At 40.9% G+C, this 18,919-nt stretch overlaps 3 protein-coding genes across 3 annotated transcripts; 1 reads left to right on the top strand and 2 right to left on the bottom strand.

Annotated features, from left to right (window-relative positions):
- On the bottom strand, nt 1,718–2,665 carry LOC110403797 (olfactory receptor 10A7-like). Its single transcript, XM_021407501.1, has one exon. It carries the CDS (start codon nt 2,612–2,614, stop codon nt 1,718–1,720), a length of 897 nt encoding a protein of 298 aa, XP_021263176.1. The 5' UTR covers nt 2,615–2,665.
- Nucleotides 12,260–13,134, top strand: LOC110404038 (olfactory receptor 12D2-like). The gene is given in 2 exon segments (XM_021407935.1): nt 12,260–12,467; nt 12,470–13,134. Coding segments are annotated over 2 exon segments (657 nt in total). The 5' UTR covers nt 12,260–12,289; the 3' UTR covers nt 12,949–13,134.
- LOC110403904 (olfactory receptor 6-like) lies at nt 14,169–17,469 on the bottom strand. The gene has a single exon (XM_021407660.1). It carries the CDS (start codon nt 17,343–17,345, stop codon nt 16,374–16,376), a length of 972 nt encoding a protein of 323 aa, XP_021263335.1. The 5' UTR covers nt 17,346–17,469; the 3' UTR covers nt 14,169–16,373.

Raw genomic sequence — 18,919 nt, 5'->3', positions numbered from 1 at the left:
GCTACCATTGTATGTAAAAGTAATCCAGACTTCTCAATTCTCCCTTCAGGGGAGAGAAATCTTATCTTTGGAAAGTGTTCTCTAGTGGGGAGGGGTTAACTAATGGCTGTTAGGTGTTGATGCAGCACTCTGCAGCTGTCAGAACACAAAAACGGTAGAATTGCACAGTATAGCTGCCAGCAGAAATGGTTACATCTGCAGTGATCAGGCCAGCTGTTGTCTTGGGCAGGATGGCAGAGAACTAGAGCAATCCTCCAAGGACTAAGTCAAGAATTCCAGTGAGTGAGAGCATACTACAATGATGAGGACATTTCTGGTCACGGTCACCATACAGGTACTTAAATACAACAGGAAAAGAGGAATGAACAATTCAGAAACCTTCCTAGACAATTAATTCTGCTATGCATTACTGATTTCCTTTCTTGTTCTTTTCCACACAGTAGAAATATTGAGGATTAAATTGTAATGTAAGCAATAAATTAGGTACTGTTTACTTATAATTCCATGGTGTTAAAAGGAGGGGAGCTGAAAGGGGACTGTGTGGGTGGCAATGTGTTGTGCAGCTGTGTTCTTTGTGATTGCAGTTCAGGGAGAAGAATTGCCTGGCCTGTTGGGGCTTGGCTTGAAGGAGATGAAGAAGTATTCCTTTGTTCACATTTTCTCATCCTATCTTATTGCTTAAAAAAATAATGAAAAAAAGTGTATTGTGAGTGATGGACAAACCAACCTGGAGATAGTGGTTGAAGCTGAATTGCTATATGCATAGTGACAAATATCTGGGGTTTGTGCCACAAGGTGAATGGAAGGTAAGGTACACCTATGAGAAGGGAAATGCAGACAGCCAGAATTTGAATGGAGATATTTTGTTAGATGAAACAGACCATCCAGTGGATGGAAAATGTTGTACAGCCCCAGGGAAAATGTTACTTCCGGTCAAAGAGACATCAATGTAAATTAGGTACTAATACACAAACTGAAAGTGAATACACTGCTCAGATACCTGGAGACAAGAATTTGAGTTGAAGTTAGAAAAAAACAGAGAGGAAATAAAAGCACAAACCACATTTCACTTTAAGAAACAATCCTTCTGGCAAGCCAGAACAAGTTGCAGAGAGAAAATACCATGTTCAGTGAGTTAAGAAACAATACCCTCACATAACCTTCTTTCAACAGCAAGGCAGTTACTTAAATCAAAGCTACTGCAGCTAGTTGGCAACATTTCCATTTATTATTTATGTTTAGAGTGAGCAAGTCGCCTGCTAGTTTAGGGAAGAGATCTTTGTTCTGAGAAAAAGAAAATCAGATTATTTCTAGACTTGAACTCAGTCTCTCCAATCAGTTGGAAGGACAATTCCAGGAAAGGAATTTTTTTTTTGTAACAAGGAAGAAGTTCCAAGCTATTGTTTTTGTTTTGATGGAGGAGGAAATCTTTTTTAAGCTAGAGACTTTTCATATCTATGTACATAAGTTACCACGATGGGGGATGAATCAAATGTTATAACAAAGACACCCACTTTTCAAATATTCCTGTACTTTGTCAGGTTTACCTAGTTGTTTGCAAGGCCAGAGGTCAAATCACAATAATTTATTCTTATATGCTCAGTAAAAAGGGCCTGATATTGTATGGCAAATCTTTTGGAAAGGCATTTAACTTATTTCAAAAATATCTGTTAAAATTATGCAGTAGGGAAACACATATTTCCTGTGCAGGAACTCATCACCTGGACAGAGAAAAGATCGTCTGCTTCCTAAGTAGCCTCTTGTTGATGCATTCCCTCAGACTTTGCTTGACTTTCTGATTCCTCAAGCTATAGATGAAGGGTTTGATCACAGGGGTAACAACTGTGTAAGAGAGGGAAACCATTTTCTTCATATTGCTTGAGAGGCTGGACTTAGGACGCAAGTGAATGATGCCTGTTGTGCTGTAGAGAAGAGTTACTACCACCAGGTGAGCTGAACAAGTGGAAAAGGCCTGCCTCTGGCCCACAGCTGAGGGTATCTGAAGAACAGCATGAATAATGAGAAGGTAAGAAATAATGATCAGTGAAAAGGGGATCATCACTATTATGACAGTAGCAATAAAAATCAGTAGTTCAAACAATGATCTATCTGCGCACACCAGCTTCAACACGGGAGAAACATCACAAAAGAAATGATCCACCTTGTTTGTCCCACAGAAGGGCAAGGTAAACAACCATGTGAGGAAGACCAGAGCAACAGATATCCCAGAGAGCCAAGACCCAACCGCCATCTTGAAGCAGAGGTCCCTGTTCATAATGGTGCCATAATGCAGAGGGTGGCATATTGCCACTTGTCGGTCATAAGCCATTACACCTAAGAGAAAGCACTCACGGGTGACAAAAAGTATAGCACAACTGAGTTGCAAGGCACAAGCAGTGAAGGAAATAAATTTTCTCTCCCCCAGCAGAATCAAGAGCATCCTGGGGACAATGCTCAAGCTGTAGCAGATCTCTGTCAAGGCGAGATTCTTTAGGAAATAGTACATGGGAGAATGTAGGGCAGAGTCAGTGACTGTGATCACCACAATTAGAGAGTTACCTATCATGGTGGCCAGGAACATGGCAGAAATCACTACAGATAATAGGAGCTGCATCTTGCTATGTAGGCCAAACCCCCAAAGTAAGAAGTGAGTAACAATGGTTTGGTTTCCTCAAGAATTACCATCCTAAAAGAGAGACAAACAAACAAACACACACACTACAAAAGGATTAGTAGCTTGAGACAGACTTGTGGTCTCAGAAATACTTACAGCTGCAAGAAAAATGGGGCATAAAACATGAGAAGAGGCTTAAAATTGGATATGGCTGTGACCCCGGAGTAAAAGATCTTCACTGGGGAACCTGTACAAGAACATCCTTACAGTCACAGACTGAGAATCACCTGTAACTTAGGAGCAAAGAAGATAAACCTACAAACTTCCAAGAACCGTTTTGTGCTTATGTTCTACAGAAAGAAGTAGATACCTCCAAAGTTCAGGTCATCTTATCATGTGAGTGAGATCTATGGTCAGCCAGGAGAATTTCAGTTTGGATGGGCTGGATGTCTCTCAGTTAACTTCAGTGTCTAAATGTTTATAGTCACCAGGATGTGAGCTAGGCAACTTAGAAACTGTTTGTATTTAACAAGGAGAAATACGGCACAATACACAAAAACTCAATTCCTATGATGAATGTCCAAAGATGCTAGGACTGGTAGTATCATTTATGATGAAATTCAATATATATTGAACAAATAGTTGGATGTCTGTAATTAACTGAAATTCACTTCATGCTTAGTTCTCACAGCTAGGTGATATGACTATCCCTGTGAGTTTCCACCTACTAACTTGACTCAAGCAAAGATGACATGACTACATTATTTTTGTTGTCAAATCTACCTGCAAAAGTACAGAACAAATCTAACCAAGCTTAAATCCATACAAATATTCACGCACTTACACTTTTTTTTTCCATCATCTGAATTTTAACTTAAAATAAGCTCTTAGAAGTAAGAAGATGCTCACTATCAGACAGCAGTCTACATAACGTGGTCGCTAGCATCTGTTCCCTACTGCCATTTTCTTGGGACTTAATCATCTCATCAGATCTGCTAGTGAGTTTGTTTATCTGGAAAACTTCCTGGACTGGTTCAGCCAAAATCTGCTTGGCTGATATTTGAGATATATAGGCGCAATAATAGAATATGTATATATATATTTCTCTTCTATATTTATACCATCTGGAGTGAGATAATCTGGACATCAGCTTTCCTGTAACAGAACTAAGAATGAGCAATTATTCTTCAGGACAATATGCAAGCATATCAAGAATTCCAGAGTACTAATGAAGAACAAATTGCTTAGGCTACTATGAAGATACCCGTATATGCAATGAGAATTTGGCTTCAGCCCATACATGAAGAAAAGCTCTTATTACCTAAACAGTAATGAAACTGTATCACTAATAATCATAAAATAGCTTACAGTTTTGAAGTCTTTGGGTTTTCAGAGTTTCTGAACGCATCTTCCTCTACCATAGACATTTAAAATAACACAAGCTACTCATGTGAGGGAGGTTTCTATATCTCTGAGATGATCAAGTGATTCAGATGTCAAAATCTGTACTGCCAGTGCCTAAGGGTAAGTTGGATATATTCTTTTTGGATATCTTCACAGCAACTCCAGGCTCCAATTAGAGAAATAAACCATGCAAACACACTTATGTTTTGTTTTGCCTTAGAAACCAACCACCAGTGAAGAATAGAAATTGAAATATTACCTTAGGTTTCTAAAGCGGGTTGAATTCTCTCTCTCTCTCTCCAGTAGGGATAATAATTCCAAAGACATAATGGAAGAGAAATTATCAATTCAGAAGAAAAATAATAAAATTAGTTTTCCTCTGTAAGAGGCAGTATCTCCTTCCTGATTTGAAAGGCTGGTACAGCTAAAGGGAGGAGGTATTTGAATTTTCATGTGCTCAGGTCTCCAGACAGTGGTATGATGTTAGGATGAAATCATATATTAAATGTTCTCTTTTAAATCCCTGGTTTATATAAACATGTCTTGTGGTTTAATCCCAGCAGACATTTATGTACCACACACCACTTGTTCACTCTTCCCAGGTGAGATGAGGAAAAGAAGGGGAAAGTTAAAAATGCGAGAACTCATGGGTTGAGATAAAGGCAGTTTACTAGGTAAAGCAAAAGCTGTGCAAGAGCAAAACAAGGAGCTATGTGTGGTAGTTAGACTTTGGATAGCTGCTGGAGTGCTGCCCAGACACTCTCTCACTCCCCCTTCCCAACAGGTCAGGGGAAGTAAAAAAGATGAAAAAGGTCGTGGGTCAAGGTAAAGTCAGGGAGACCACCTACCAATCTCTGTAATGGGTAAAGCAGACTTCACTTGGAGAAAGTTAATTTAATTTATTGCCAAAAAAAATAGACTGGATGGTGAGAAGCAAAGACAAAAATACCTTTCCTCCATTCCTCTCCTTTTTCCTGGGCTCAGCTTCACTCTCCTCTAGCTCCTTCACAACTCCTCTAGCTCCTCCTGCTCCAAGTGACACTGGGGATGGGGAATGGGAATTGTTGTCATTTCATAATAGCTCCTCTCTGTCACTCTTTCATCCTCACACTGCTCCAGCATGGGTCCTTCCCACAGGCTGCAGTCCTTCAAGATTAACCTTCTCCAGGGTGGGCTTTCCACATGCCCCTGTTCCTTCAAGGAACATTCTGCTTAGGGGTTGAGGTCAGGCAGAAGAAGATTATTTCTCTAGCAATAGCAGAGCAACAGAGGTTGAGCCCTCTCACATTGCGAATGTTGGCTTAAAAGAGAAGTACTGGACCTTTCATACGCTTGCAGCAGATATAAACTGCTCCGTGAAGGTGTCTGATATGTCAGAACAGCATCTAGAATGACCCTCAGCAGAAGTTCTTAGTGTTCCTGATATGTCAGAGACTCCAGCTGTGTGGGTGGACATAGGTTTGTTCAGCTCATTCAGCTCTTAAGATACTTGACCTAATTCTGGGGCTAGAGAGGCCAGCTTCCATCCTGACAAATACACAAGCTAAGTTTCTTTCACAGTAAGATATCCCTGAAGTTAATTTTGTCCTGCTCTAGGTCTGCATTTCTTTAAGCCAGTGACAGACAGTTATACAACTGATTGTAGCTATTACCTGAGATAGGCACCTTGTATAAAACAAATGAACCCTCTGGTTTCTTTTGGTTTTGAGATAATTCTGCTCCTTTGCAAAGACTGTAAAGAACCACTCCTTCATCCTCTTCTGAGCCCCAAGGGTGCTTAGTCTCTGCTTGTCTCTTCAGAGCATTCCTCCAGTTTGTGGTATGTGTGTACATGCATGTGTGTCGGTATGGGTTCCATGATTAGCCTCAAAGTTATATTCCCCAGAGCATCTGGCTAGCAGTGTACATGGTGAAAGTGCATGGGATAATTAAGAAGGATTCTTTTTCAAATACTTGTGCTCTGTCTGAGCATGCAGAAATGTAGTCAGGAAAGCTGAAATCCAACCAGAACTGTATCAGCAAGAGGTACAACAGGCAACAAGAAAGGCTACATGCAGAAGGGATTAAAGGACGTCTAGGGAAAATGTGGATCCACTGCTGAATGGTTCAGGGTGACACAGGACATGGAAAATGTTGAGATAGCCAGTGTCTTCTTTGACTTGATCTGTACTAGCAAGACCAGTCTCTGGGAATCCCAGGCTCCAAAGACCAGTGGTAGATTCTGGAGGAAAGAAGAGATATGTTTGGTAGAAGAGGATCAGGCCAGGTAGCACTTAAACTAACTGGATGTATGAACCCTGAACCCTGGCAGGATGAACCCATGAGTGCTAAGGGTGCTGGCAGATGTAGTTGTATGGCCACTTTTCAGGGGTTCCTAGAATGGACTGGGTTGGAAAGGACCTTAAGGATGATCTAGTTCTAAGTTCTCTGCCATGGGCAGGGACACCTTCCACGAGACCAGGTTACACAGAGCCTCCACTGAACATGGCTTTGAACACTTCCAGGGGTGTGGAATCCACAGCTTCTCTGGACAGTTTGTTGGCCCATGTGTAGAACCTTCCACTTGGCCTCATTGAACTTCATGAGTTTGCATGGGGAATTTGCTGGAGGTGTGCTCAGTTCCAGTGTCCACACTGCTGACAAAGATGTTTCTGTCTCAATACTGACCACCTCCTTAGGTGCTCCTTAGCACCATTCATCAGTGTTCTTCCCCTGGACATTGAGTTGTTGACCACAACACTTTCAGTGCAAACATCCAATCAATTCCTGATCCACTGAGTGAGTAGTTCATTTGACAAATCCAGGTATCTTTTTTAAGAGACAAAGATGTCACATGGGACAGTGTCAAATGGTTTGCACAAGTTTAGGTAGATGATATCAGTTGCTCTGGAAAATCCTTGATCTATCATGGTGGTTGGAAGAAATGCTCAAATTGTGGAGGAGGATCATATAACTCCTAGATTCAAAAAGGGTAAGAAGGAGGACTCATGGAACTACAGGTCAGTCAGTATAATCTTGATCTCTGTGAAGGTGATGGAGCAGCTAGACTTGGAATCCCATTTCCAAATATATGAAGGACAAAGAACATACAGGAGTAACCCGCATGGCTTAACCAAGAGGAAGTCATGCTTGGCCAACTTTGGTACACGTCTGCGACTACATGACCAGTCTGGTAGATGAGTGGAGAGCAGTGGATATTGTCTACTTGGACTGAGGCCTTTGACATTCTCCTCCATAGCATCCTCCTTGACAAGCTGTTTAAGTATGGGTTGGATGGAAAGACAGTGAGATGGATTGAAAACTGTCTGAATGGTTGGGCCTTGAGGGTGGTGATCAGTGGCCCAAAGACTAGCTGGAGCCCAGTCACTAGCAGTTTACCCCTGGAGTCAATAGTGTGTCTTGTCCTCTTGGACATCGTCATTACATGATCTAGATGATGAGACAGGGTGTCAATCTCTCAACAAGTTTGCAGGTGACTCAGAGCTGGGAGGAGTGGATGATGTGGTATTCAAAGAGAGTTGTGCTGCCATCCAGAGTGAGCAGGACCACCCTGAAAAATGGTCTGGAACCTTCTGAACTTCAATAAGAAGGAGAGCAGCAGGCGAAGAACAATCCCAAGCAGCAGGACATGCTGGGGACTGCTCTGATGGAAAGCAGCCTATCAGAAAATGCCCTGGTGGTCCTGATGGACATCAAGTAGACCAAGACTCAGCAATGTGCCTTTGGGGCAAAGGACACTAATGGTATTTACATTAGGAGAAATGCTGCAAGCAGGTTTAATGAGGTTATCCATCACCTTCAACTCAGCACTGATAAGGTCACATCTGATGGACTGTGGACAGATTTCATATGACCGGCTTTGTAACAACTTTGTATTTAAACGTGAGATGGACTCCCCAGAACTAAGTTACTGCAGATCCATATCTTTATTAAATGGGTATGAAGAATTTAATACAGCTCCTCTACCCAGTTACCATGATTTTGTTTCCTCATTTTTTTTCGCAATATTTTTATGCAAGTATTCCACCTTGCACATACTCGAACTGCACCACAATTTGGAGATGAACTGCTTCTAACAGTAATATCGCTCTTCTGAAAGACTGGTGTAATTCTGATAGTTCCTTCCCCTCAGCTCTTCAGTAATAGCACTATGTTTTGATAAATGGGTAAAGTATGCAATCCCAATGTGTATCGTGTTCCTGAGGTTTAAAATCTTTACCTTTTATGTAGAGCCATGTAAAAAACTCCTAATTATTTTTGTTGATGTAACCTTTAAGTAACAGCTGCATCCTATACTGTATGTAAATGAAATGAGCTAAAATAAGCTGGAAATGTTGCATTTCTCAAGTAAACTACTTCCCTTCCCTTCCTCTCTCAGCATTCCAACTTGTCAGATCTTGTCAGTGAGTCACAACACTTAGCCCTATCTATAAAGCCTGTATCTCAGACTCAGTTATTGTCAGCAGCATGGAGCCCCTCTGGATCCCACTGTTATCAGGGTTTTAGGACCATGAAGTCCTGACCTTTTCTCATCTGTAGAACCCATCTCAACCGTGATTTTCCCTTTCTTGACAGGAACAGGATTACTCTAGTTTTGCCAGTTGCTATTGATGGCAGAGATGGTGGACCTGTAAAACTGGTCTTTGTTTGTTATGTGCAAAATCTTACTTATGGTCAGGGCACTCCTTAAAGATAAAGCCATCACTTTATCTTTCACATGATTGAAATATTGAGAGTCTACTGCAAGAATCATTATCATCCCAGATGTAATTATTACAGAAAAAGAAAGAATACTTCTATGCACAAATAAATAACTAAATAAATAATAATAATAGAACAGTTGGAATTGTTACATAAACAATTTTAGTTTCTGATTCTTTTTATGGTGCTATGCTCAGTGTTGTACCATATGCAACCATATGCTCCACTGGGTCCACAGGTCAGTGGCTTCAGTCTGGTGTTGTCAGTGCAGGCTTGCAGCAAATCATCAGCACCTGGAATCTTCATCCAGGAGCAGTGATTCTGATACTTGTAGTTTCTTCTTCCCTCTGGTAAGGGCCTAGTGTATCTTTTGCATGATTGCTGACATCCTTTTAAGCCCTGCTCTTTCTTCATTCATCTGCAACTCCATGTTACATTAACACTTTCTGTAAGTGGTCTGTCTTATGCGTGCTAGATATTTAGTCTGTTATCTCTGAAAACAGTTTTTCCAGACCTAGAGCTGCATTTCCTTAGCTGACTATTAGTGCAAAGTTTATTGTTGTGGGATGTCCTGTGCCTTGCCTGTTTTCATCCCATGCTCATATTCCTATTCCTTTCATGTGTCCATCTACTATCTGACTTTCATACCTCTGGTTTTTCTAGTAGTTGGTCCGTGGGCTCTAGGTATCTTCAGCTGCTGACTCTTGATGATCCTCTGTCTCTCCAGTATCTCATCCTTACAGCTTGAAGCTTATCAGTGAGTCTCACAAACACACATAGTCTGAATAGAGAGTATCTTACATGGAAATTATTTAGGAGCTGAGTTGAATAAGATAAAAGGGCAGAGGGTACTGATCATAGAATCATAGAATTACCAAGGTTGGAAAAAACCTCCAAGATCATCCAGTCCAAATATCCACCTACCACCAATATTTCTCCACTAAACCATGTCCCTCAGTACAACATCTAAACATTTCTTGAACACCTCCAGGGACTTCACCAGCTGTATCCTGGATTGCATCAAGAGAAGCGTGACCAGCAGCAGGTTGAGGAAGTTGATTCTGCCCCTCTGCTCTTGTGAGACTCCAACTTGAGTACTGCATCCAGTTCTGAGGCCTGAAACACAAGAAGGATATTGAGCTGTTGGAGTGGGTCCAGAGGAGGGCCACGAAGATTATCAGAGGACTGGAGCACCTCCCATATGGGGACAGGCTGAGAGAGCTGGGACTCTTCAGCCTGGAGAAGTCTCTGGAGGCATCTTATAGCGGCCTTCCAGGACCTGAAGGGGGACAACAGGAAAGATGGGGAGGGACTTTTTATAAAGGCATGTAGCAACATGGGATGCCATTCAGAGGGACCTGGACAGGTTTGAAAAGTGGGCACATGAGAATCTAAGAGGTTTAACAAGATGTCACACTTGGGATGAGAAAATCCCGGATATGTGTACAGACTGGGAGAACTCCTTGAGAGCAGCCCTGCCAAGAAGTACTTGAGGGTTCTGGTGAACAGAAAGGTTGACACGAACCAACAGAGTATGCTTCCAGCCCAGAAGGCCAACAGTATCCTGTGCTGCATCAAAAGAGAGATGGATGGCAAGGCAGGGAGGTGTTTGTCCCCTTAGACTCTACCCTTGTGAGGCCTCATCTGGAGTAGTGCACCCAGGCCTGGGGCTCCCAGCAAAAGAAAGACATGGAGCTGTTAGAATAGTTCTAGTGGAGGCCACGAAGATGAGCAGAGCGCTGGATCACCTCTCCTATGAAGGAAGATTCCTCCCCCCCCACCCCCCAAATAAGTTTGGTGCAAGACTTTTTCTTTGACTGGATATGTTACTTAGTTCACTGGATAAAAGATTAGTCAGCATCTGTGAAATAGATGGGGAATGTTAGATAGAGAAGACAAAATATGTGGTTAGGAGGAATAGAAAAAAGTGATTAGATCAGCTGTGTTCAACTGAGAAAAACAGACAGAACCAGCAGACGTTGTGGGACACACCTTGATGTAGTAATGCCTTTTCCCAGATGGATTTCAGTGAGGAACAATTCAGTGCTTAAAGGTGGCAAATAACATGTAAGAAACAGAAGCATTTGTCCTTAATAGGGGATAACATGTCTGACTCCTCCAGTGTAGGTGGCTGGCTAACATTTTGGTGTGTCTAGAATTTTGTAAGATCTAATGTTTCAAATGCCTGTTACTCAAGAGGTTATGCTAAAAGCACATTCAGCCACACATGATGTGTTTTTTATTAGAGTGGATGTGTACGTATATGAAGTGCCTTAGGGTACATGCTCATATTCTTTTATTATGTAATAATTTTTAAAAGTGTTTTGTTTGTTTATTGTTTTCATGCTAGAGGAATAAGCTAAAGAAGTCTGAGAAAGAGAGCGACTGGGATGGAGATATATCATAATGACTTTTAAACCCACTTATTCTCAATAGAAGTATTTGGTGGAATGACCAAGAAAGACTGTGAAATATGTCTGTATGTGTTTTAGCCTCTTTGCAAGAAAAACTTTGGAAGTGATCTTCTTTTTTCATTAGTCTTATTCACCAGCATTAATCGTCACTTCATTGAATGCACAGAGAAAAACACTCACCTTGCAAAATTTGCAGTCTGTTCTGGAAGCCACAGGTATCTGTGCACAAGTAAAGAAATCTCAGGGCTTTTTTGTTTTCTTTTCTTGTTTTATTGTGTATGGTCAGGAATTATGCATAGTGATAAGCAAACTTAACCAAAACAGAAGTGAGAACATGTGCTTTTAGAAGGCCAGAGATACTGTTCCTACAACCTTAGATTTACTCCATCGTGGTGTCGTAGGGGACTGTATGCTGGCTCCTGTCTTATTCATGTGCTGTCACTTAACAGAAAGACATTGTTTAGGCCAGGTACATAGTTCAGTAACAGAAACAGCTTGTGATCACACACTAAGGCATCATCTTCTTATACTCTCAGCAGTATGCCAAAGAAATGTTGATGTTTGTATGGAACCTTGGAATACCTTTTGGTAGCTGTTTTTGAAAAAATCTTGAAAATTTTGCAATTTTTAAGATCAAAGAAGTATCTGGAAGCGATGGTAAACATTAGAAAGGTGGAAGTTAAAATTGGCTGAATGAAATGTAGGCACAGTAGTAGAAAGAAAGCATCAAGAGTGATTCACCTTATGAATCTTTATGAATTGTGAGTAATGAAGCTTTATTGATGAAATCGAAGGTTGTAGTGGGGAGCTACAGATACGCAGCACTGAAATAGAAGCGTGGCTGAAAAATGAAGAAGCAGCAGCATTTCATATCTTATGTATTCTTCTGCTATGCACAGATGGAGGGTTTTAGTATTTACTTCCTGCAACATTTTCGTTCATTGTTCTTGACAGAAAGAACACTATATAGTTAATTTTGTTCTTGTTAATTTTTCATGTTTCTACTTGATTTTATATTGGATTATGTGTGTTAGTTTTGCTCTTTTTTGCATTTTTTGTATTAAAATGGGAGAGAAAAAAAGGTGTATTGTAACACCTGTATTCCTCACACTGTAAAACCTTGACATTTTTGCCTTTGATCTTTCTTGTTCTAGCAATGCTGAACCACACAGAGATGAGTGAGTCCATCCTTTTGGGCCTCACTGACATCCAAGGGCTACAGTACTTACTCTTCATCTCCTTCCTGTTGCTCTACCTGACTAGTGTTCTGGGAAATGGTGTCACTGTGACCATGATCATACCGATATCTCAGCCTCTGCTCCACACACTGATGTACTGATCTTGGGGAACCTTTTCTGCCTGGATGTCTTCTGCTCGACAGTTACCATTCCCAAGATGCTGACTGGTTTTCTCTTTGGGCATCACCCCATTTCCTTTGGTGAGTGCTTGGCCCAGCTCTACTTATTCCACTTCCTGGGCAGTACTGAAGCTGTGATCCTGGCTGCCATGGCCTATGATTGCTATGTGGCCATTTGCGACCCTCTGTGCTACATCCTTGTCATGAACCCAAGGACTTGTCTGCTGCTGGCCGTGGCCAGCTGGTCCATTGGTTTTGCACATGCCATGATGCGTTCAGTCATGACCTCCCATGTGAGTTTCTGTGGGCACAACCACATTCATCACTTTTTCTGTGACATCAAGCCTCTGCTGAATTTTGCCTGTAGTAGTACCAGCCTCAGCATGACTCTCCTCTATGTTGTCACTACATCAATTGCTCTAGGCCCATTCATTCTCATTGTCCTCTCCTACCTCTAAATCATCTTCATCCTCTTCCAGAAAGTCAGGTCCCAAGAAGGTAGATGGAAACCCTTCTCCACCTGTGCCTCTCACCTTACTGTTGTGGCACCATTGTACATAGAGCTGTTCTTCAATTATACATCCCCTCTCCATTCAGCTCCTCCAAAAGGGACATGCAAATGTCTATCACGTACAGTGCCATCACCCCAGCTCTGAACCCCTTGATCTACATTCTTAGGAATCAGGAGATGAGATCTACTTTGAACAAAACATTAGGGAGAAAACTTTTTCCTGATGGAAGGCGACAAGGCTCAGAATGTGGTTACTCCACTTCCCACATTTACAAGAGAAGTGGTCACAATAATTCTTTCTTACAAGAGATTGAGGAATTGAAGTTAATTAGGAGTTTATTGCTGAGATCTAGATTGGGAGATAGTCCAGACCTTGATGTTTCTTCTGTCATTTTAGATGTCCTATTGTAACCAGTCTGATCTCTAGCCTCCAAAAAAGAATACGTGTGTGTCATGTAGAACCTGAGCAAAAACTGACAGCCCCATGTAGTTGTGCTGGATAATATAAGGTATTAAACTATGCTATGTTTAGCAACTAGCATAGCAACTAGCTATGTTTAGGAAGCTGAATGAATCTTCTGTCATACAAACTCTGGATATCCCAAGTAAGCAAGCATGTGTTGCATTTTGAATGTTGCCTAGACTGAGAATGGTACTGTCTACATTTGACTTGAGTCAACTCTTTTGAGGGATCTGTATCTTTTCATTGAGTGTAAGAGGAGCCTTACTAATGAACCCATATTTAAATGTTAACATAAAAACAGAGGTGAGCATGTACTGCACATGTTTAGACAACTATGAAGGCAGTTCTGAAAGAAATTCCAGGCCTTATATGTACTTTCTTTGTGGTCCAAAACAGATGGACATCTTTATTTTGAACTTGGTGTGTAGACTGGATTTTGGAAAACTACAACAGATAGAAAGAGCATGATAACACTATTTGATAGAGAAAATTCTCAGCTACGAAACACTTGATTTCAACATTGTCACCACCATTACCTATGCATTTTCACCAATGATGAGCAAGAGCCTATATGCTGTCCTCCTTGTAAAAGCCTGCACCAGTGGAGGTGACTCACTGTTACCGCTGTCACTGCTAAAACACTCGGCCCACCACCTCACTGTGCTCACATCCACTATTTGGACTCCATATATGTTAAGAAAGAATCAATGAATGTCAATAGGGGACATTTTTTTCACACGGAGGAATTCAGTGACGCACTTTTGCTTCACATTCACATCCATGTCAGATACCATATTTTCAGACTGCTCCTTTGCTGCCATCAGTCACATGGCAACAGAATTTAATGGAATATTACTGGGAATGTTCAACACCTACTGCCATGGCACCAGCATCCACCTCTGACATCATGGGCCAACAAAATAAAACAGGAAGCATTACTTTTGGAGCAGCTGTTGTAGCTTGAATCTTGGGCAATAAAGTGTCAGTAAGCAAATGACATGCTGCCGTTCTGGTTTCTGCTGAGACAGAGTTTATTTTCTTCCTGGTAGCTGGCATGGTGCTGTGTTTTGGATTTAGGATGAGAAAAACATTGATAGCGTATCAATGTTTGAGTTGTTGCCGAGCAGTGCTTACACTAAGTCAAGGACTTTTCAGCATCTCGTAGTGCCTTGCTGTGAGGAGGCAGGGAGCGCAGAAGAAGCTGTGAGGGGATAGAACAATTGTATTGTATATCACTTCTTTTGTATATACTTTTATTACTATTATTTTCCCTTCATTTTCTGTGCTATTAAACTGTCTTTATCTCAACCCATGAGTTACTCTTTTTTCCAGTGCTCTCCCTGGTCTCCCTGTGGGCAGAGTGAGTGAATGACTGTGTGGCACTCAGCTGCACACTGGCTTAAACTACCACTGCTTATATAGATTTCTTTTGGGTCCCATCTTGTATAAAACCATGTAGCACAACAAAAGAAATGTGAATGCACTTTTTAAAAATATTCAGTTCAGTACAAGAGAGGAAGGTGATTTTCAGTTTTCAGTAAGTTTTCAGACTTTCAGCTCCCTCTTAGAGCCAAGTGATTTGAGTTTTCACCACCTAACATAGCTTTTGATTATTGCTACAGAAATGAGAATAGAAATAGAGCTTCCAAACAATTATAATCTGGAACTTAAAAACATGGAATTCAAAAGAAAGGCCCAAAAGCACAAAATTCCACGTAGAACACATGTGGACTCAGAATGACAGAATCATAGAATGGTACTCAAACTAATGAGAACATTGTTGCACTGTAGTCAGTGGGTGTTGATTTATCTGCTGTATCTCACACAGCCAACTTCAACTTTGTTGAATGTTAAGAGATTCTGAGAGCTGTGGTCGAGTGTGTGTTAACAGTAGCTCATTCCAGTGCACTGAAAGAGCTAGGGATTTCCTGCAGTCCTGGGCAAGTGAGTGGAATGACTGCTGTTTATCCCCATCTCCCTTCCTTGCTAGTGGTGAACATGACCATGAATTCCTAATCGGTGCCTGTACATAGACACACACACAGAGCCACAAATGGATCAGCTTGGACAGAAGGACACTGTTTACAAGCTTTCACATAACTCAGATAGCGTGAATGTGGATCTTTAGTAAGACAAAATACCCTATGTGAGCTTATCAGTCCAGACCATGGGTCTCTACAGTTATGGTCTCCCAGGCCACTGATCTTCTCAGCGTCTGTCTTGCAGAGTCCTGGTGTATTTTCTAGCTGGACTTTGGAGTTGTGGTCTCTCCAGTGACTTGTTTCCCCACTCTGGTTGCTCCAGTTTTTGGCCCTTACACGTCTGTCACTCCAGAATCTGGTTTTCTGGCCTCTTGTCATAATCAATGACCTTACGTTCACTACCACATCACTCACACATATGCATATGCACAGATGAAAGTGAAAACTTGAGGCAGGATGCAGACAACCAATCTCAAGGCAGGACATTATGCAAAGAAGTCAGAGCCAGGCTATTTCTAGTGATGCCCAGAGACAGGAAACTAGGCAAAAAGCATTAACTGAAACAAAGAAGAGTCTGTCTGTACATCAGGAAACACTTCATTACTGTGTGGGTGACAGAGCAATGATGAATTGCTGAAGAGATAGCCTAGAGAGTCTCCCTCCTCAGCGATATTCAAAAGCCATCTGGTTGTGGTCCTGGATAACTGACTCTGGATGGTCATTCTTGAGTAAGGGGAGGTTGGACTAGTTAAACTCCAGAGACCCCTTATAACCTCAATCATTCTGTGATTCTGTGGAGTGAAAATTACTGAACAGAAAGGTAGGACAGATTGTGGTGATCAGGTGCAGTGGTTGACTAGACTTGACACTGGTCAGGAATCCTTACAGTGTGCTGCTTATCAGCTCCAGTCTATGTACAGTTTATCCTTACATTTGGAGAGAAGAAATGGTTTTGCAACCCTTAGAAATACTGATTTTTACAGAAAGAGTTTTTTTAAATGCTCTCTTCAGTTCCTGATTCCTCAGGCAGTAAATGAAGGGGTTTAACATGGGAGTGACAATAGCGTACAAAGCAGATACAGTCTTATTCATGTCATAAGAAGAGATCTTCTTGGGTCGTGCATACATGAAGAGAGTGGATGAGAAGAAAATGATGACCACAGTTAGGTGGGAAGCACATGTGGAGAAGGCTTTCTTCTTACTTTGGGTGGTGGGGATGTGCAAGATTGTTGTGATAATTAATAGGTAGGAGACAACAGTGATGGAGAGGGGAACAAGCAGGATGAATAAGGCCAACACAAAGTCCACCGTCTCTGCCACTGACAAATCAGTGCAGGCAAGGTTTAGCACTGGGCTGATATCACAGAAAAAATGGTTAATAACATAGGAACCACAAAACTCCAACTGAGAGATGAAGGAAATCTTGATCAAGGACACAGTGAACCCACTGAACCAGGAGAGAGCTATCAGGCATCTGCACATTTGGTTTGTCATGATGAAGAGATAGCGCAGTGGTTGACAGATGGCCACATAGCGATCATATGCCATGGCGGAGAGAAAGACACATTCAGTGCACATGAAAGAACTGAAGAAAAAGAGTTGGGTCATGCATCCGACAAAGGAAATACTCCTGTCTTCAGCAATGAAATTTGCCAAGAGTTTGGGGATAGTGACGGAGATGTACCAGACCTCAATGAAAGATAGTTGACCCAGAAAGAAATACATGGGTTTGCAGAGTTCATGGTTTGCTTTGATCAAGGAAATGATGACCACATTTTCCACAAGAGTTACAATGTACGTCAGCAGCAACACTATGAAGAACAATACATTCACTTCCATTAGGCTTGGGAATCCTAACAAGATAAACATGTTGATTGGGGTGGAGTTCTTCTCTTCCATTCAGAGAAGTGTGGAGCTGAGCACTGGAGATTAAACACAGATCTAGAAAATCAAGAAAAGCAGAAAAATGGGGAATACAGGATAGAGGTTTGAACCTTAAATGCTAATTTCTTTGAAAATAGAGTAGAAAGTAGTAACCCTGAACAGAATTTTTGTGATTAAGCTTTAGATGCCTGCCTTGCTGTTTTTCTCTCTTAGTTAATGGAAACAGAGAGACCTAGCCACTTTAGGATGAGATAAAAAGCCTGAAAAGTGCAGGTTCAATAATTATAAGAAGAATGTAGATGACCTGTACAAGTGTAGGAATCCATGTGGAAGCCATCTCAAGTACACTGTGATGAATCCCACCTCTGATTCCTCAGTTCATCTTCATTCTAGTTGCTTCCTAAATTGTTGGTCAGTTTTTCAAAGGTATTAATGGAAGGTAGATAAAGCAATTCTCCACTCTTTTGGATTATTCCATCACAGAATAGTGATCTTGAAGGTATTTGAACATCAAAATTGGTCATCCTCTGTCATTATTTTGCCTGTTGAAATAATTTGCAAAATTAAATAATATTTTAATAATAATTTCTGAAGTTAAACATTAGCACAAAAATTGTAGTTTGTTGATATTGACCACAGGTTTGTATTTTGTCTCTATTTCTTCATAATTTGCTTTCATGAACACTTTCATTAGGATCCTGTAAGTTCCTCTAGGGAAAAGCAATTTTTGCTGAAAAACACATTTTGTTGACTAAGAAAAAAATCAACCTATGGAATATGACTGAAATAACTGAAACTGAAATCTCCCTCTAGGTTACAGACCTGGATCACAAAGATCTGTTGGATTCTACCCTGCAGACCCACTGCTGGAATCTGAATTCATCCAGGGGCTGGGTAACACTTTAGGTTGGGATAGACCTCTACCTACTTTTTGGACCATTAATTTTTTTTTAAACATGATTTTTCTCCCCATTATCCAAATAATAGAATTCCTAGAAGGTCAGCTAAAATGTAGACAATTACCCTTTTCAGATCAAGTGAATTGCTTTTAAAAGGTACCAGTAAAAATTAGGCCACTTGCGGCTCTAGTGATTTCATTGTCATCATTTTATTTGCAGAAAATAAAAAAAAAAGGTAAGAGCAGCCTCAGCACCCTGCAAAGTCCAAAACTGCTAGAGGAATATTTCTGACAGTAAAATCCACACTACCATAATTTTTGTTAACTTATAAAGTCTGTTTGAAAGCATTGCCTCAATAATATTTAGATTAAAACAAGGATACTATTTCTCTTTTCACTTCACTGTTTTGCTTGAATATCAATGTGGTATAAGCTTCCATATCAAAATGTAACTTACACATGTGTAACTGATATGCATGGAAATTACAAAACAGGATTTAGCATCTTTCTGTAAATGCATTCAACAAATCAACCCGTCTCCTCATTTATGCCTGGTAGTAGTATGCGTAAATTATTTCTCCAAAATGAAATCATGGTAATTGGGTGTAATAACTTACGAGACTTAGTGTTTGGGAAGTTCACAAGCAGGGCTGAAGGAAACCAAAATTTGCGACTTGCCATCTGAGAATCA

The sequence above is a fragment of the Numida meleagris genome, chromosome 9 (assembly GCF_002078875.1).
Source record: "Numida meleagris isolate 19003 breed g44 Domestic line chromosome 9, NumMel1.0, whole genome shotgun sequence".
Classification (NCBI taxonomy): Eukaryota; Metazoa; Chordata; class Aves; order Galliformes; family Numididae; genus Numida; species Numida meleagris.
Note: the sequence above shows the minus strand (reverse complement) of the source record. Positions and strands in the feature narration are given on the sequence as shown.